The sequence below is a fragment of the Boleophthalmus pectinirostris genome, unplaced genomic scaffold, assembly GCF_026225935.1.
Source record: "Boleophthalmus pectinirostris isolate CB_2022bp ecotype Guang Dong unplaced genomic scaffold, ASM2622593v1 HiC_scaffold_17, whole genome shotgun sequence".
In the NCBI taxonomy this organism is placed as follows: Eukaryota; Metazoa; Chordata; class Actinopteri; order Gobiiformes; family Gobiidae; genus Boleophthalmus; species Boleophthalmus pectinirostris.
The window spans coordinates 16,289,730-16,307,675 of record NW_026571115.1 but is presented as its reverse complement, the minus strand read 5'-3'; the positions used below and the strand labels follow the sequence as shown (position 1 = coordinate 16,307,675).

Genomic DNA, 17,946 nt, shown 5'->3' with positions numbered 1-17,946 from the left:
CTACATCTGTTCATATGGTCTACATCTCACTATTTTGGCATTGACATCACATGATAAGGCATCCTGGGGGTGGGTGTATCTCAGAGACAGTATAAATACCCACCGTGTATCCAGCTGTGACAGAAGCAGCTGTGAACTGTCAAGTGTCAAGATGACGAGCCTTAACCCCAAGGACAAAGAAACCGTGAAGGCCTTCTGGAAAGTGGCTTCAGTTTACCATGATGAGATTGGCAGGGAGGCTCTGAACAGGTAAGAATTAAATGGATCTGAATAAAGTCTGAACTTAATTTTTATCTAGCACAAAAAGATATTTTATCTTATGAATATTTAACAGAACCTAACACTGGCTTATGTATTACCAGGCTGATTGCGGTGTACCCACAAACCAAGACTTACTTCGCTCACTGGGATGATGTCAGCCCTGGAGCTCCTAATGTTGTCAAGCACGGCATCACCATTATGAAGGCCGTTTCTGATGCAGTGGGCAAAATCGATGACTTAAAGGGAGGACTTCTGAATCTTAGTGAGCTGCATGCCTTCACTCTGCGTGTGGATCCTGCTAACTTCAAGGTATACTTCTTTCATGTCACCTAGACTGTAGATGACATGAAACAACATGAGTTGTTGTTGTTGTAGTTAATTGATTGTAATGTCTTTTTCTGCAGAGCCTGGCCCACTGTGTCATGGTGGTTCTTGCCATCAAGTTCCCTGAAGAATTCACTCCTGAGGTCCACATGGCTTTTGACAAGTTCCTGGCTGCTCTGGCCATGGCTCTGTCTGAGAAGTACAGATAAACAGTAGCACTTAATATCAACTGCTGCAATAAAGTCAAAATATAACAATATAAACAATTGTCCTCTGTGCTTTCTTACTCTTTTGTTTGTGTGATTATATTTTATGGTACATAGTATTTTATTGCCATACTTTGCTGAAACAACTCAAGATTATACCACACCAAGCAGTTAACTGAGTCTAAGTTAGGGTTAGAGACCTTCCAAAGACTGGTTAAACTAAAAGTACATACATTAAATCAAGTTTAAATGTATTTTTAGACACAAACATTTTCTATACCATTTCAAAAGAAATAAGTAAACGTGTGAGATTTTCATATTTCTGCAACATTTTTAACTTTGGGTATAGTTAGCCTATAGAATAGTAAAATAATGGGATACATAATTGATCACACTGGTGTAATTCTCTTCTCTATCCAAATGTATACCTTTTTCCCCACCTTGATCAGTTTACAATCTGCAGATTCAGCAGGACATCTTTGCATTAGTCTTAAGGACAGTTGTGGACTGTAATGAAATTAAAGGGCCTAGTCAAGCAGAAGTATACAGCAAGGCCAAAAATTCAAGTTAATGGATCTAATATAAAAATGTATTCAACAGATAGCATATGTACTCTAGTTTATGAAACAGTTTACCTTTTTTCTGTACCATTTTTGGTTCTAAAGTTACATACGTTTTAAACAGACCATGTATGAAACATGGAACAAAAATTATTTCCCAAATTTCAAAGACCTGCAAATCATGTAAATAAATTGATGTCTTTCATCATATCTTGTGTTATTCGATCTTTGAACTGTTGATGAAGGTACATGATTAAAAAAAAAAAAAAAAGTATTTAAAATGATAAAAAAAATTGCTTGGAAGGACTGACATATTTTATAGAAATAGTTCCCTTTCATTTTGAAGTAATATTAAAGTATTCAGAAGAAAAAAGCTGACAAATTATGCAAAATCATGCACCTTCTACTTGCTTGCACAATTTTCCCTCTGTTACTTTTTCCTCCGTTACCATGACCTTTCTTAATAAAAAATCTCATTACTCAAAAAGTAAGAGGTTTTTCAACCTAATCTTGTACCATATGGTAGAAAACTATATTAAGCAAATATTCAAACCAGTTTGTTAAGGATATGTAAGTGAGAACTGGTAGTTATCGCTGTTTGTATTTATTGCCCAAAAAGCGCTGCATATTTCATTCCCTCCGTTACCGACATGAGTTTTTTAATTTTTTGTCAACAACTTGAAAGAATATCGCAGGGTTAACTTTACCCTGTTGGAGTGTTAACTCTTTCCTACATTCTAATACCTTACTTATTTTAATAGTCCCTCTAGTTTCTGAATAAGAGCTATTTGAATGTAAAAAATCTGTCCCTGTTTCCCTCCGTTTCCGCTTGACCGGACCCAAAAGTAAAAATTTTAGGTATCTGTACTTTACCTAAGTAAATTTGAAAGTGGATAGTACATTTAAGAGCAGGTATCTGTACTTTCTACTCCACTAAATTTTTTAACTAGACTGAAAAGTAATATTTATAATTAGCGTGTTCATAGTTTGAGGAAACAAAAATTTACAAATAAACAGCTAGAAAAAAAAACAATTCAGTTGTTTTGGTTGAACAAAAAACACCACAAATCTTTATTAGAATCATTACATTTGAAGCTTTATTAGATCTCAACATCTTCACAAAATACTTTTTACTCTTTAAGTACAATTTTAAATGGCTACATTAATACTTTTACTTAAGTAGATTTTTTTATGTGATACTTTTCCTTTTTCCTTCAGTATTTAGTTGTTCCGGTATCTGTACTTTTACTAAAGTAACAACATTTAGTGCTTTTTCCACCACTGATTATGAATAATAATAGGTATCATTTATTCCCAAAACTTTGTTGTGATATGCTACCTCTGTGTTCATAGTTGCCCTTAAAAAGTCTGACTGAAGTGAGGCCACTAATTTGCACCATCAGCCCTTCCGACACCACCCACGGTCATTGGCAATGTGGCCAAAGTGTCTTAACCGAGGACACAATAGCAGCTGGAATCAAACCACACAGTCACTACCGCCACACTGGATTTACATTATACCGCTACATAACAGTTCATATTAAATTTTACCTGAATAAAATTTTCCACATTTGTAAATAAATCCACCAGGGTCAGCATGAGAAAGAATGACCAGTTATTTTGAGATATCAGAGAGGACCCAATAAAAAAATACGTTCACACAGTTGACAAGTTACCATATGGAAGCTGTTCATGACAAAAATATCTGTCTTTACTGAGGTTACACCCACATCAGGGCAGTATAGATAAGCCCTAAAGAATATGTTGCCTCATCATATAGAAAAGATTAACTTACCATCTGATAATTATGTTGTTGTTTATAACATAAATGGTTACCAATGCTTAACTGGCAATGGTTTGTTTTTTAAATATTATATATACTTTGTTGTGTTTAATACTACTTTTTACAAAACATACTTTAAACATGCAAGTTGTAAAATTATTTATTTATGTATTTATTTATTTTTGACAGAACTTTTTACGAACCTGTCCTGTTGTTTGATTGTTTTTTAATACTTTTTTTTAATGTGTCTTGATTTTTGATTGTATGGTGTCCTCGAGTACCCGGGAAGTTAAATAAAATGCATTATTATTATTATTTATTATTATTAACTTCTGTAAACTAAAACATATAAAACAACAAAAAGTGCTTAGTCCAGAAATGTTTAAAAATGTTTCCACCTGTATTGAACACTATTGATTTACATTGCCTATTAATGTATATATCCTACATACATACATGTGTACTATGAAACTGTGTGCAAACTATTATTTTATGGGTCCCTTTGTTGCTTCCACAGTATTTATCTTCTTTTAGACAGACCATAGTTCGCTGACCAATCGCGGGTGTGTCCACTCTGTCGGGTATAAAAGCCCCCAGTGTCCGCACTGACCATCACAGCTCCAGACATTCAACAATGACCAGCCTCTCGGAGAAGGACAAGGCCACAGTCCGAGCCTTCTGGGCCCAATGCCAACCTCAAACCGAGCTCATCGGCAGGGAAGCTCTGGCCAGGTAACTACTATTACCGAAATTTCTATTAGTCGACTAATTATTTGACCAGGATGCAAGGGAATTGACAGAGGGGACAAAGAGGTGTATTGTCTCGGAGGGGCTATTTGAGGTTTATTGCTCTGAGAGCCCAAATTTCTGATAATGAGCCTGCCTGGATGACAAAAGATTTATGAGGAGATCAGAAAGGAGAGGACATTGAGTGAGTGTGACATTTGAAATGAAATGTGAATGTATTCTGCTTTTATTCATCTTACTATGCATTTTACTACTACTTCTTCTAGTCGTGCCAGTTCACTTTTGGTCAGATTGACTGGATCATAGAGATAGATTGCTAATAACACGCTCTCTTTTAGTTGACTAATCTATGCACTATTAGTTGCCCAAGACTTTTGATTACAGCTCTAACTACTACAAAACTGATATAGAAAATCTAAGATGTAGGCCTATGTATGTGAGATTTGTAGATTGACTAACTCATGTGATTCACTAGGATGATTGTGGTGTATCCTCAAACCAAGACTTACTTCGCTCACTGGAATGACCTCACCCCAAATTCCCCTAACGTGATCAAGCATGGTATCACTATTATGAAGGCAGTGGGAGATGCTGTGTCAAAAATCGATGACTTGAAGAGTGGCCTATTTAATCTGAGTGAACTACACGCATTCACTCTCCGTGTGGATCCTGCCAACTTCAAGGTAAACCTCTTCATATTATGTGAAGGATGGGTACATAAAATAAAGTGACTTACAATGTCTTAATGTCTTTTACAGGTCTTAACCCATTGCATAATGGTGGTTTTGGCCATGCTCTTCCCAACTGACTTCACCCCTGAGGTCCACATGTCCTTTGACAAATTCTTGGCTGCAGTGTCTTTGTCTCTGTCAGAGAAATACAGATAAACTCCAACAGAAGAAAACAAAGAAAGTGTTAATCAACATGAATGTTCAATAAATGTATGCAGGCAAAAATACCATTTGAATGTCTATTTTGTATATTTGTAACAAAGTGCACATACAAAGATTAAGAATGACAGCAGTGTGGACCACAAAGGTCTGCTACAATAACCAGCAAGTAGGCCTTTCTGAAGCTACTTTCCACTGAATTTTGCACTCTAGAGTACTAGTTATCAGTGGTGGGAAGATGACTAAAAATGTATAGCTAAAATGTAGGCCTACTCAATTACAAGTACTACTGCCAAAACTGTGACTGTGTAAGTGCCCTAAAAGTAAAAAGCAGGCCTATGTATAAAAATAGTAGCCTACTCAGAGTACTAATTAGCCTTGTTTTAATCGGTAGGCCCCACAGTAACTTCTATGATTTAAAATGTAGTTAGCGTTAACTAATGACAATTAGCTAAGTTAGCTATATAGTTAGAATTACACACAATTACAAGTACAAGATTTAAAATCTTGTCCAGCAAGTACAATTAACCTACTCCCCAAAATCCACTCAATTACAGTAAGCTATTTGTAATTAGTTATTTTCCACCCCTGCTAGCTAGAAGGGATAAAAGCTTTCTTCAACAACGTTATCTCATAGACAAGTTTAAAAAGGTAGTTTATTATTAGATCGTAACCAAAGACTGGAGAGCTTTAAGTACATCGCTTGTGTGTGCTCATAATATGGAAATTCTTATTATAGATCATGGCTGATAGTAGATGATTTCAATGCCAACCTGGCAACCCTGTAACCATGCCAACAGCGTGCAGCTCTTGGGCTCTTCAACGCGAGCAATAATAGCTTTATGTAGCTATGGTTTTGTAAATTATACTAAAATGAGTTATATATTGTGTAGGTGGTTGAATACGAAACTGCGTCTCTCTCGAGTTGTTGGTAAGTTTAGGCTACTTTTCATGCATGAATCGACTAGCAAGTGGTCTGGGTACTCACCTAAAGTTACTCAAAAACAGCTTCTTGTGTGAAATAAAGGCTATATTAGGCCCAAATAATAATCAGACATAACTTTTTTAACGTTATTATCTATCTTGTCCTTTGCGCGGTTAGCTACGTTTTGGTGATTATAGATTAAGTTAGTGCCCAAGAAAAATACGTACCCCGATATTATTTCAGAGGCGAAATGGTAGGAAATTAACTGAAATGGCTAAGGGCTCTTAGGAAGTTGCAGTTGTTTTGTAAGTGATATCTTCTCTTGTTTTCTTGATAAGTAAATGACAAGGGCAGCCAAAATATATATAAAAAGCTTATGTAGTCCTAGTGTATCATATTACAGATCAAGTTATTCCTCCATTTTAAAATTATGTTTCTTTGCTAAATCGTAACAGAGCCAAAAACCTTTGCCAGAGATTTTTCTAATGGATACCTCATTGGAGAGATTCTGCATAAATATAATCTGCAAACAGACTTTGATACGTTTAGCAAAGATGAGTAAGTACAGTTCAATTCATGTGAACAATGACATAATGCTTGATAATGTTAAATATTACTTAAAATGCAACTGTTGAGACACAGAAATTAACACATTAGTACTTTTTTAAGCAACAAGTCTTCAAAGGCAAACAACTTCAGCCGTCTTAGGACAACTTTACAGATGATTGAGATATCACTTGATGAAACCACTGTCCAAGAGTTGATGGAGGGGAACCAGGGTGCTGCCTCACATCTCATTTATATGCTATATGTTGCACTGGAACAGAAAAATAAAATAATTGGAGGATCACTTGAGAGCCTTATGCCAAAGGCTTCCTCTGCATATCGGTGCAAGAAAGAGCAAGACCTGTACTCTGAGGTTTGTGTGGGTCATGTTCACTAAAATGGCAAGTTAATTCAAAATTACTGCTCTGTTCTTTTATACAATTTAGAGACTGCATAGAGGGTTTGACAGTGCAGATACCAACCCTGGCCAGATATCTCAGCCCATTCAAGACGAAGATCAGCAGTTAAACTTAAAATTGATGGAGGCTGATGCTGCTCAACACAAGAAACCACTTCCAGTCAAAGACAACACAAAAGGAAGAATGAATGTGGTAATAGTGCTGTTTAGCATTTGATATTAACTGTTTGGCTATAGATTCCACCTCTGGCATTTTCTAACCATCTATGGCATGAATTGTGCTTTGTGCCCATCAGACCACAATAGTTCAAAAAGCAAAGGCTCTACAAAAGAAAAAAGAGGAACAAAGGCGCAGAGAAAAACAGGCACAGGTACAACTCTAAATCAATGTTTTATTAGAAAACTCACTGGCCACAGTTTGTGTAAGGGCCCACAGAGGCGCCGCTAGAGTCTATAAACAGCAGGTTGGCCATTAAATCTGTAGGCTTTTCTGTCAGCCAGCCCCAAGCTAGCTGTAGCTATGTGTAAATCACCACCATTCTGTGTGTGTGTTTGTATTTTTCAGATTGTTCAAAATGAAATTCAAAAGTTTGAAGAAAACACAAAGTTAACTATTTCTGCCATAAGGTTTGAGGAAAATTAAATTAAATGCATTAATGTTTCAATGAGTATAATCACTGTGAAATTCTTATGTCACTTTTAGATGTTTTTTTTTTTTTAAACCATTTTCCATCCTTGCAGTGAGTTTTCCCTGGAGGAACCAAAGAGTGAAGCTGATTATGCAAAAGATATTGAATCAAAACAGCATTTAAACTCTGAGTACATCGAGCAGATCAGACAAAGACTGAAGGAGAATGTTTTCACTCAAAAACAGAGGGAGAGGAGAGCAGCTCAGTTTCTTGTGGAGCAGTCAAAGGCCCGAAAGACTGAACAGGTTATGCACTTACTATACTTGCAGTAGTTAAATGGTTAAAGGGCCCTTATTACACTGTTTGTCTATATCACAATGTGGTTTCCTCATCACAAACATACCTGGAGTTGTGTTTTGTTTCATTCTCACATACTTAACACACAAATCCTGCGTATTTAGGCTGAGGGACCTTTTAAATGTTCAACTTGTCTTCCATGGTTGTGTTTTGGTCCAGGATGAACAGATTGAAGAGTCCCTGGTGAAGCGTTTGACCCGACAGACAATAAAGGAAAAGCACCTGGTGTCAGAGCTCCTGCATATCCGCTTACAGAAGGAAGTGATGATAAAGAACAATCTCATGAGACAGCAGCAGTTTCATCAGAGGAGAGAGAAAGACTTTCAGGAGGCACTGGACAGAGAGGCGGTAATTACACAACCTACAGTATACATACAGTATTATTGATACTTTGTAGTGACATCAGACTGGGGTGTTCTACACATCTGTATCTGATGCACACATTAGCAAACTCAAACTCAAAAAAAGATTGTCTGAAAATTCAAGAACTACAACACATTTTCAGGAGGGTTTCAGGAGGGTTCATGGTCCTGTTTAGGTGTTTGATTTACAACCATAAAGATGAGAGTGACCAACTGAAAAACTGTTAGCGTGTGTCTGCAATTTTATGTGTGAGAGACTTGTTTACCTGCACAAATTAGCTCACCTGTCGTTTTAGTTAAGTAATTTATTTGTGGTTAGACTGTGCTAAAATAAAGCTCAGATTAATGTCTAACAATCCTCTGCAGTGCCGTCAGTTAGCATCACACCCCCAGGGAATGGGGGTGAACTGAACTTAGGACATCTCTTTCCTGTATCACAATAAGAACCACAATACATAATCCAGTATACTTTTAGAAATAATTTGAGTCTTGTTCTAATTTAGCTTCTAGCCCGACAGGAAAAACTAACACCTGCAGCTGAGATCCAGAGGAAGCTGGATATGTGTAATAAACTTGCTGCTGAGAGAAAACAGAAGAGATACATGAAACACTTCAACATCTGCAAAGTGGTCATGGGGCAGATCGTGGATTTGGCCACTAAAGCGGGAGATTACCGTCTGCACACTGCCAGGTACAGAAATCCAACTGTCTAATAATAAATAATCTAATAAATATTGACAACTCACCTTGGGACATTATTTTGGATGTAATTTTTTATCATTTAAAGTAAAATATTCATATAAGTGGGATACAAACAACATCAAATTCAGCAGCTACCCATGATACCATGTAATCTTGTGTTATATCAGCCATTTGGTAATATTTTGTTACTGAAATTAATAAAACTAAATGATTTGTATTTGTTTGTGATGTTATGTCCAGTATTATCCCTGAGAAACAGATGAAAGAGTGGAAGGAGTTCCTGCTCAGTGGCCTGCCTCTATATGAGACAGTTCAGGATGAGAAAGAGGAAAATAATCAGCTTGATTCTGTGGAGTTTCTGAAGCAGGATGTACTGGACAAACTCGACTATGAAGAATACGAGGTGTGGATTGATTACACCATCCTAAATGAATGTCAAGGGTCAAGTAAGACTAATATAATTATCTATTTTTCAATAAGAAAATGATTGGTGAGTGGGCACAACCAGAAGAAGCACAACAGACTAAGATACCATCAACTAAAAGCAGCATTTTTGACCATGTGATTGTTCAAATGAGAAACATTGTGCATCCAACTCCTGCCTTTCCTCCCTTCATCCTCAAGGCCTGTGTCCTAGGCAAGTCCTGCTCCGGGAAGACAACCTGTTTAGATAAGATAGCACAAGGTAAACTACATAAAACATTTCAAAAACACTGAACTTCAGATAATGGTCACATCATTGTCCATCCACAGCCCATGGTTTCTACATTTTATCCATTAACAAACTGGTTGAGGAGGTGCTCAATGCGTATCACAGTAAAGATGTGGTGAGACTCATGTATTGTTGCAGAGTTTTTATGGTTACTTATACTGACACCAATGATGATAACATCACTTTTTATTTAGATTTCAGATCAGCAATCAAATTCTCACACCAAAGACGGTAGGTCAACTTCACAACACCTTTTCTCACAAGTTTACAATCTCTTGAAACTTGCTGCCTGGTGGTCCTACTACTATTAGCTTTCATTTTCATTTTTAGATCAAGAATCTACAGACACTAAGGTGAGGAATTAAAACATTCAAAAGTATACACAAAAGTACCATTCGTATTCATGTGTAGTCTTTCCAGCTAACCAAATGGGCCTTGCTTGGGGAAGCTGCAGACAAGGTGATGACAGAAGGGAAACCACTCTCCAATGAGCTACTAGTGGACATTATAACAGAGGCAATCAGGTAGGATCTTACAATCAAATCAAATATCTCAAATATGTAAACTTTTCATATTTAAACCACAGACACCTTCCTGCTTACTCTGGCTGGATCCTGGATGGGTTTCCTGTGAACATTTCCCAGGCACATCTGATAGAGAAAGCCCTAGGAGGGTCTGACGAAAAAGTGGGTAAAGTTAGTGACAGTCTTAACGATCCAGCTAAGATTTCAGCTCCAGTTCTGGACTTGGCTTTGATTCTAGATGTTTCAGACGATTGTGTTACATCACGAACAGCAAAACAAACAGGTATGAGTAATAAGTAATGGCAGATTTTTATTTGATTTTTTTTTACATTTTTTTATCACTGACATTTAAGGACCTAACATTTTAATTGCCACTGTCTTGTTAGATGAAAATAAGCTGGCTGAAATTTCAAGCAGGTAATGTAAAAACAAAACTTAATAACTTTTTTTGTTTTTTTTAAACTATTTTTATCTAACATCACTGTCCATGAAAGAGTTGCAGCATTTGAAGATACATGGCCACAATTGGAGGAATGGTTTGGTACGAAACAGAACATTTTGGTCCATGTGAATGCAGATGTTGATGAGGAAGAGCTATTTAAAGCAGTGGAGTCCATCCTACAGCCAGTTAACCAACCAACAGGAGGTAAGTGATACAATTGTACTATTAAGTATTAATTAAGTACAAAGTATTTAATTTTATCTATCATAATAATAATTTACACTGTACATGATCTCACCAGTTTTTCAAAATGCATTGGTCTAATCTTGGTTTTAAATGGTGGTGAGCCACTTTTGGATCCATGGACTATGAACTTGCTTTGAATCTAACAAGAAAGAGCCTTAACATAGAACTGGAAGAATGCAAGATTACATTTGTTTTTTCCTGAACCTAATAAATGTGATTATGTTTGTCATAAGGGCCTGAGTCATCATTTAACCATGACCAGCCCCTGTCTATTGTTGATGAGCAACTTCCTGCAGTGAGAAAATTTTTGATTCACATAAAATTGTAGAAACACCTCTTTTATAGCAATTACTGTTGCTGTTGCTTTGATTCATAAATCTTACTTTATGGACTCACTTCACATATAATTCAACCATCACTCATAAACAGGACCTTGCAGCATCCATCTGCCTCCATTGGGATATAGTCTGAATCATATGTGAATAAAGTAAAAACAGTATTTCAACAGCTAAGGGGATAACATGCTGCCATTGATTACACTTTGTTAATTTGAGGTGTAATAATAATCTTTAATTGTTTCCATGTGTTTGTTCACTTATTCAATACCTAAGTATTTTCTTTTGCAGAGATGAGTTTAAATTGTATTTGCACTGCACTGACCCAAAGTAGGATTTGATTTCACAGTGGGAAAAGGACTACAACAAAACTTTTCTTCATGTGAGGCAAAACAAGGCCCAATTTCAGCAAAAAACTATCCTATTATAGATTTTTTTTTTTTTTTTATTAAAGAAAAACCTTTACTTTCACTAGAATATTGATAATTTTGTGACAGGACCTACTTGAAGAACTATGGTCCATAAGTGATACACGAAGGGAGGAAAATGAGCAAAAGATTGCTCATGTAAAAGAAGATGGGTGGCTGGTGGACTGCACAGATGTTTTGCTGCAACACCATTCAACACTTATACAGGTGGATTCCAAAATTAAATTAATGGAAGGGCCCATTTATTACACTATTTTTTGATCTATGTTATAATGTTGTATCATAATAAACATATCTGGAGTTTTGTTTAAGGCAGATGCTATTTGCACCCTGGGTGTAAATAGCTAATATTGTTATTTACACATAGGGCAAGTAGCCATTGTTGCTATTTACACCCGGGTGTATTTAGCGTGGCACATAGAAGGGCACCCGGGTGTTCCTAGACAAAAATGCTTTTTACACCCAGCTTATTTATTTAAAAAAACAACTCACTGACAGTACAAACATAAAGGCATCAGCCCAGTGAAAATCAGTAATATTTGATTTTTTTTTTTTTTTTTACTCAAAATGATGCGGAATCATCGATCAGTTATTTGCAGTCTGCACATAATGGTTTAATCCCGGTTAAATCCTGTTTTAGTCCTGGTTTAGACTTGGTTTTAGTCCTGGTTTAGAACTGGTTTTAGTTCTGGTTTAGTTCTGATTTAGTCCTGGTTTTAGTCCTAGTTTTAGTCCTGGTTTAGTCCTGGTTTTACTTCTGGTCTTAGTTCTGGTTTAGTCCTGGTCTTAGTTCTGGTTTAGAGGCGCACGGGAAGAGGCATGGTCCATGCGCTGTACTGGAGAACACGCGGCGTATGGGAGGAAACGCGGCGTACGGGAGCTGGAGGACCTCTATTGGTTTGCGGGGCCCTACTCAGTGTGCGTACTGTGCGTATTGGGTGAACCGGTATTGACACTGTATCATGCACTGTGACAGCGTGGAGCCATGTGAAAAAAAATCCACGATAACCAACGAGTTTGGAAAGGCTGGACTGCTGCGTGATGAAGAGGACAGCACACGCGTAATGGAGAATTTTCCTGGAGACGAAAGTGACACGGAAACCGACGTAAATAAAATGACTGTACATGAGTGAAATGACTGTTGAATAGAGATGCGCTGAACCTGCATACGTACGATCTGCACATGTATGATCTCTGTGAAATTTTACATGAACCATCTCCAGAGTAGACTCACCACTGCCCGACAGAAGCTCCGCATCAGGCACAGAGCGAACTGTTTTTTCGGCGGGTATTTTATACAGATTAACCTTGTAGCGTTAGGTTTCGTTTTTGTGCGCAAAGCTGCATAAATACATTATAATCTCAAACGGGCTGATGTCGCTCTATAGTAATTATGGTGCTTACGAGGGTCAAATGCTTACATTTGAACCACTTTTAATGTTTCCATTATCTTACTCGAGCTGTCCATGATGCTGTGATGCCTTTAACTTAATTACCCAAACAGTAATGGTCGGACAGGTATTGTAAATATATTTTGTAGCAACACTGACTTACCTTTTACCTTACCCTACCTTCGTTTTGAATTTTAATTCTTTGGATTCTGAAATCCATCTTCCCGCACTTTTCATAGGAAACGACGTAAGCAGACACGTCACCATTCCCTTTTTTTTCTTGAGATGGGTGTAAATAGAAGAATCGTGTCCATTGAACTATTAACACCCAGGGTGCAAATACACACTCCGTTTGTTTAATTCACACAATCCCTGCATATTTAGGCAGAATTCCTCTCTCAAATGGAAAACACTCTGTTCCACCTTGATGTCTTCTGATAACACTTGAAGGGCTCTACTGTATTTTAAAACTCCATACACCTTCACTGGAGTAATCTGGTAATAATTTCAGCCTTGGAATTGAAAAGGTAGCTGTTAACTTGAAAACCACCACTACATGACATCACAAAGTGGATCAAAGCATTTAGATTTGATTAGGTATATAGAAAAATGAATAATAAAGGTTTAGTCAAATGTGTGAATGAAACAAAACACAACTTTTTTGAGGAGGTAACAGACCTATTTGGCCAGCAATTACTGAACATATACCATTATCGGCAATCTGCATATTTTGAGGTGTAATAAATATAGCTATGCCTGTCATAAAGGTGGAAGTAGAGCGATTCCAGGCCATACTTAGTATTCTCCAAACCTACTATCTGAGCATGTGTGAACAAATAATGCCTGGCAATAGTCTTGGTGTTCAGGAAGAATGGTAAGATATGTTCAGTAAACCATTTGACATATTAATTGTTCCTACTACTTTAATATTTGTTCTTGTCAATCAAGTATGCAGTCTAAGATAAGGCCAGATGAAAAGGCTGCCAAGGTAATTAATGTATACAGTATATCCTAGTGATGATTACTAAGATGATTGCTTGTTGTTCATTATAAATGTACCCTAATGTTTTTTCTTGGTATTTTTAAGCCACAATCACACAGAAGTCTAATATCATGTAATGCTGATGAGGCTTACACAACTATAAGCAGCATGGTAGGAATTCTGCTGGCAATATATATGACAGAGACAATCTTCAGTGTATGCATGTTTCTATTCTGTTGTGTTTAGGTGTTAGCAGAATCCCCACTGTTCGATAGAGAGGCAAGAGAGCCAAAGGACAAAGAAGAGATCAATCCTTGTCCAAGCACTGATAGAAATAGTAAGTACTGTTCCACATGCATTACTAGATAGATTTTCCTGGGTCCAAACCAACGGGCTGATGAACGTTTCTGATATTGCAGTTATTGACTCCATAGTTCAGAATAAAGTATACAATGAATATTTAGCTGCACTAAATCAAGAAGGTAAGACAAGTATGAGTAATGCTGTTGTCATGTTGTCTTTCTTTCTTCTCTTCATCTGTGTATTTTCTAGGGGATGCTACAAAGGTGCGCATAGCTCTAATAAAAATCCATGGTTTGAAAATGGTGGATTGCCTCCAGAGCAGATTGGACAAAATGAAGAACACTATGGAGGAGTTGGTGAAAGAACAGTTTATGGTGGAAATTAAAAGGTTTGTTGTTTTGTAATCCTGTATTGTGTGTATTTTAAAATTCTGGTTATGATTAGTACTTTGTATTGTAATTATTAATTATTAGTACTCGTTTGATAATAGACATATTACTGTGTATCATATTCACAGTATTGACAGTGTGGCAGAAGTAGAGCGCCATCATATGGAGTCTAAGCAAGATCTAGTATGTTAATAAGGTATGTTAATATGGTAGGTTAATAATAAGTCAATATAGTATACATATATATATAGTATGTAGTATATACTGTATAGCATAGTAGTATATCTATTACACTGTGTTGTGTTTTCTTAAACAGGTCTCCAGTTATTATCTTCAAACTCACAATTCAGTGATTCCACAACCTGCAAAACCATGGAAAAACAAATTGGGAAAAGTGGGATAAATGTAAATGTATGTACACAAGTATGAATGTGGCATTTCTACATGATAGGTGTATATTGTGTCCACAGGAGGGCACCGTTGTACAAAATCCTAACTTTAAAAAAAAACATTTGTTCCACTATTTTTTGTGACGCTGCCAAATGTAATGTCAGTGCTGAGAATTAATCACAGATAAGCCTGGGGAGTGATTCTGGTGTGAGGCCACCCATTATATTTTACAGTCTACTTTCAAACTTAAATAATATTTCTGTGACATTCTGTCAAAAAGGTAAATGTTATCAATTGGACATGAGCCACAGGGTTAAAGTGATAACTTACACACTATATGCAACTTTGCTGCTGGTAACAGCTTGCCTCTTTGGACAATTCAAGACAAAGCAATAACGTCTCCTCGAAAACAAGGAGGTTGTGTACCCTTCATCAGAAAAGTTATGCAGTGCACCTAATATAAGCGGTTTACAAATAACGACTACCTGTTATATTCACAGAGTCCTCGTTTCTGTGTAGACTCTGCACACTTGACTGGGCGACAGGTGCGTTGAAGGAGAGGCACTTGGCACTTGGCTGTTTTCAAGAAAAGCTAACGCACACTATCTCATTCCTGGTTTTCTTTTATTGATACGACGTTTCGGTCCCACAGACCTTCCATTTCCGCTCCCCTTTTATAAGTTAAGGGACTGCGCCCTCAAGAGTAATGATCCTATCACAGCAGTGAAAAATAATACATTCACAATTAGACCCCAATATTATATATGATTAGCTATACACCAGTCTCTCGTGAATTAAAACACATAGATAATGATTAGAAAATATATAAAGACAATTATCAACATAAAAAAGTTAGCAACATTTCATTCTACAGACAAAATTAATTTTTAAGAAAAACAAGCGGCGCATTGAAGAGTTTAACATGAACCGCTTTCGTGGTTCAGAGGGAAGGTGTCGTATATATTAGACGGAGAATAGTTCTAAGAAATTTGTTCAGAAAAAGTTGTAACGGCAAATATGAGGAAAAGTCGGTAAACGTGCTATTTTCCATAATGCCAGGGTGCTGATTCCAAATATTTTGTTTACCAAGCTGGATTTGGAGTTTTTTGAGTTTTTATGCTAATTAGCATAATAACATAGACGCCAGGCTAATCAAATTAAAGTTCTCTTTAATTGAATGGATTTCATTAAAAATCCAGAAAACAAATACTAGTATACTGTATATAGATCAGGTAAATATTATGACTAAGATAGAAGTCACCACATGACCCCTAATTAGCATGCTGAAATAAAAACAAGGCTATACTGCAGCTTTTCAAAGCTAGCGTCTTTCATTTCCTTCATTTGATGAGCAGAAATGAAACAAATTCCTGGTTCAGATTTTTACTAAGTTTGGATTCTAGGTGATTGCTCATTTTTATTTCTGGAAGTCATTTATCTGTTTACTAAGGACAGTTTTCATTCTTTATTCAGAATATAGGCTACTGTTATGTATTATATCACAAAATAGTTAGTAGTAAATGTTACAGAGGAGGCGAGAAAGGCTAAGTGTTTTGCCCAAGTACACGACAGCATTCACCTGTGTGCGGTGGAATCGCACCACCAACCTGTGGGTCAGTGGATCTGACCGCTGAACCAATTATGTTTATGTTGAGAGCGGGATTCGAACCGCCAACCTTCGGATCAGTGGACTTGAACCGCCAACCTTCAGATCAGTGGTCTCGGACCGCCAACCTTCGGAGCGGACAAATGCTTTGACCAACTGAGCTACTGCCACAAAGAGCCACTCTTTTTTTCAGATGTCAGGGACCTGAGGCTCTACCCCCTAAAGTGCTGTTGCTCATGGCCTATTAGAAGAGTACATTACCAAGCTCTAGTACAGAGACAATCGAACAGAACAAATCCATTTCTACCACCTGTAGAGGAAATGGGATGGAACGTAATCAGTGGAAACCTGGAACCCAAACTGATGCAATCCCAAAAACCTTCAACTTGATGGTTACCTGCAGATGCAAGTATGACTGTAAGACAAGCAAATGCAGTTGCCACAGTGCTGGCCTGTTCTGTATAAGTGGCTACAAATGTAGAAGTATTCCAGATCACCTATGCCAAAGTGCTGTCATTGAGGACTAACAATACAGTTATAATTAAAGTAAATTAGCACTTCTTTCTCTAAACTCCTTATCTCACACATTAAACACAACATAAAAGAACACACATTAAACACAACATAAAATCCTGATGTGTGACGTTTTGTGATTTTTGCAGTGACTCCAAGGAAAATGGTTAATGGTTAGTGTCTCCTACAGTTGGATAGGCAACTTCTGTTAAAATAAAAATGCTGTAAATAAATTTGATTTGTATTTGATGGATTCATATCCAATCTTAGTTTGATTTCCAGTTTAAGACTTTTTTTTTCCAAATGTGATTTACTTTGTTACCTTTATCCCATTTAGAAAAAAAAAAAATGTTGTCGGATGGTGGAAGGAATACTTTGAGGATCTCCTCAATCCCACCATCACATCTTCCAAGGAGGGGGGGGCTGAAGTCACTGAGGTTGTTGCCAAGCTCCGGAGGTGGATGAGATCCGTCCTGAGTATTTTAAGTCTCTGGATGCTGTGAGTCTTGGCTGACACGTCTCTGCAGCGTGCAGCGTCGTGCGGCGGTCAGGGACCGTGCCTCTGGACTGGTCCCTCTGTTTAAGAAGGGGGACTCGAAGGTGTGTTCCAACTCCAGGGGAATTATACCCCTCAGCCTCCCTGATAAGGTCTATGCCAGGGACTGGAGAGGAGAATCTGGCCAATAGTCAAACCTCGGATCCAGGAGGAGCAGTGTGGTTTTCGTCCTGGCCGTGGAACACTGGACCAGCTCTACACGTGTCTGATGTTGTCCTGATGGCTTCATCAGACCAGGACCTGCAGCACTGGGGCGGTTTGCAGCCAAGTGTGAAGCGGCTGGGATGAAGATCAGCTCTTCCAAATCTGAGGCTGTAGTTCTCGACCAGAAAAAGGCATCTTGTCCTCTCCGGGTGGGTGGAGAGGCACTGCCTCAAGTGGAGGAGTTCAAGTATCTCGGGGTCTTGTTCACGAGTGAG

The 17,946-nt window shown here is 37.5% G+C and overlaps 3 protein-coding genes across 3 annotated transcripts; all 3 read left to right on the top strand.

Annotated features, from left to right (window-relative positions):
• The first annotated feature begins 144 nt into the window (after positions 1-144).
• Positions 145-794, top strand: LOC110166841 (hemoglobin embryonic subunit alpha-like). The gene is made up of 3 exons (XM_020932163.2): positions 145-249; positions 363-570; positions 666-794. The coding sequence occupies exons 1-3, from the start codon at positions 152-154 to the stop codon at positions 792-794; spliced, it is 435 nt and encodes a 144-aa protein (XP_020787822.1). The 5' UTR covers positions 145-151.
• A 2,965-nt stretch (positions 795-3,759) lies between these two features.
• On the top strand, positions 3,760-4,774 carry LOC110166851 (hemoglobin subunit alpha-2-like). The gene is made up of 3 exons (XM_020932175.2): positions 3,760-3,866; positions 4,357-4,564; positions 4,640-4,774. Exons 1-3 carry the CDS (start codon positions 3,769-3,771, stop codon positions 4,766-4,768), a joined length of 435 nt encoding a protein of 144 aa, XP_020787834.1. The 5' UTR covers positions 3,760-3,768; the 3' UTR covers positions 4,769-4,774.
• An 870-nt stretch (positions 4,775-5,644) lies between these two features.
• Positions 5,645-17,658, top strand: LOC110168762 (sperm flagellar protein 2-like). The gene is made up of 25 exons (XM_055152722.1): positions 5,645-5,702; positions 6,152-6,254; positions 6,366-6,615; positions 6,689-6,853; positions 6,957-7,031; positions 7,229-7,287; positions 7,402-7,594; positions 7,806-7,994; positions 8,512-8,699; positions 8,951-9,113; positions 9,191-9,395; positions 9,464-9,537; positions 9,617-9,653; positions 9,753-9,775; positions 9,834-9,946; positions 10,009-10,229; positions 10,333-10,363; positions 10,441-10,592; positions 10,868-10,929; positions 11,467-11,604; positions 13,556-13,662; positions 13,737-13,776; positions 14,017-14,107; positions 14,323-14,461; positions 17,499-17,658. The coding sequence occupies exons 1-25, from the start codon at positions 5,645-5,647 to the stop codon at positions 17,656-17,658; spliced, it is 3,036 nt and encodes a 1,011-aa protein (XP_055008697.1).
• The last annotated feature ends 288 nt before the right edge of the window (positions 17,659-17,946 follow it).

Bases quoted from the DNA above. Each gene is read 5' to 3' on its own strand.
- LOC110166841 (XM_020932163.2), top strand. From the start codon at position 152: ATGACGAGCCTTAACCCCAAGGACAAAGAAACCGTGAAGGCCTTCTGG. The intron at 250-362 runs GTAAGAATTAAA...ATGTATTACCAG, and splicing joins GGCAGGGAGGCTCTGAACAG to GCTGATTGCGGTGTACCCAC. The intron at 571-665 runs GTATACTTCTTT...CTTTTTCTGCAG, and splicing joins TGGATCCTGCTAACTTCAAG to AGCCTGGCCCACTGTGTCAT.
- LOC110168762 (XM_055152722.1), top strand. From the start codon at position 5,645: ATGAGTTATATATTGTGTAGGTGGTTGAATACGAAACTGCGTCTCTCT. The intron at 10,230-10,332 runs GTATGAGTAATA...CTGTCTTGTTAG, and splicing joins ACGAACAGCAAAACAAACAG to ATGAAAATAAGCTGGCTGAA. The intron at 10,364-10,440 runs GTAATGTAAAAA...TGTCCATGAAAG, and splicing joins CTGGCTGAAATTTCAAGCAG to AGTTGCAGCATTTGAAGATA.
- LOC110166851 (XM_020932175.2), top strand. From the start codon at position 3,769: ATGACCAGCCTCTCGGAGAAGGACAAGGCCACAGTCCGAGCCTTCTGG. The intron at 3,867-4,356 runs GTAACTACTATT...GTGATTCACTAG, and splicing joins GGCAGGGAAGCTCTGGCCAG to GATGATTGTGGTGTATCCTC. The intron at 4,565-4,639 runs GTAAACCTCTTC...TGTCTTTTACAG, and splicing joins TGGATCCTGCCAACTTCAAG to GTCTTAACCCATTGCATAAT.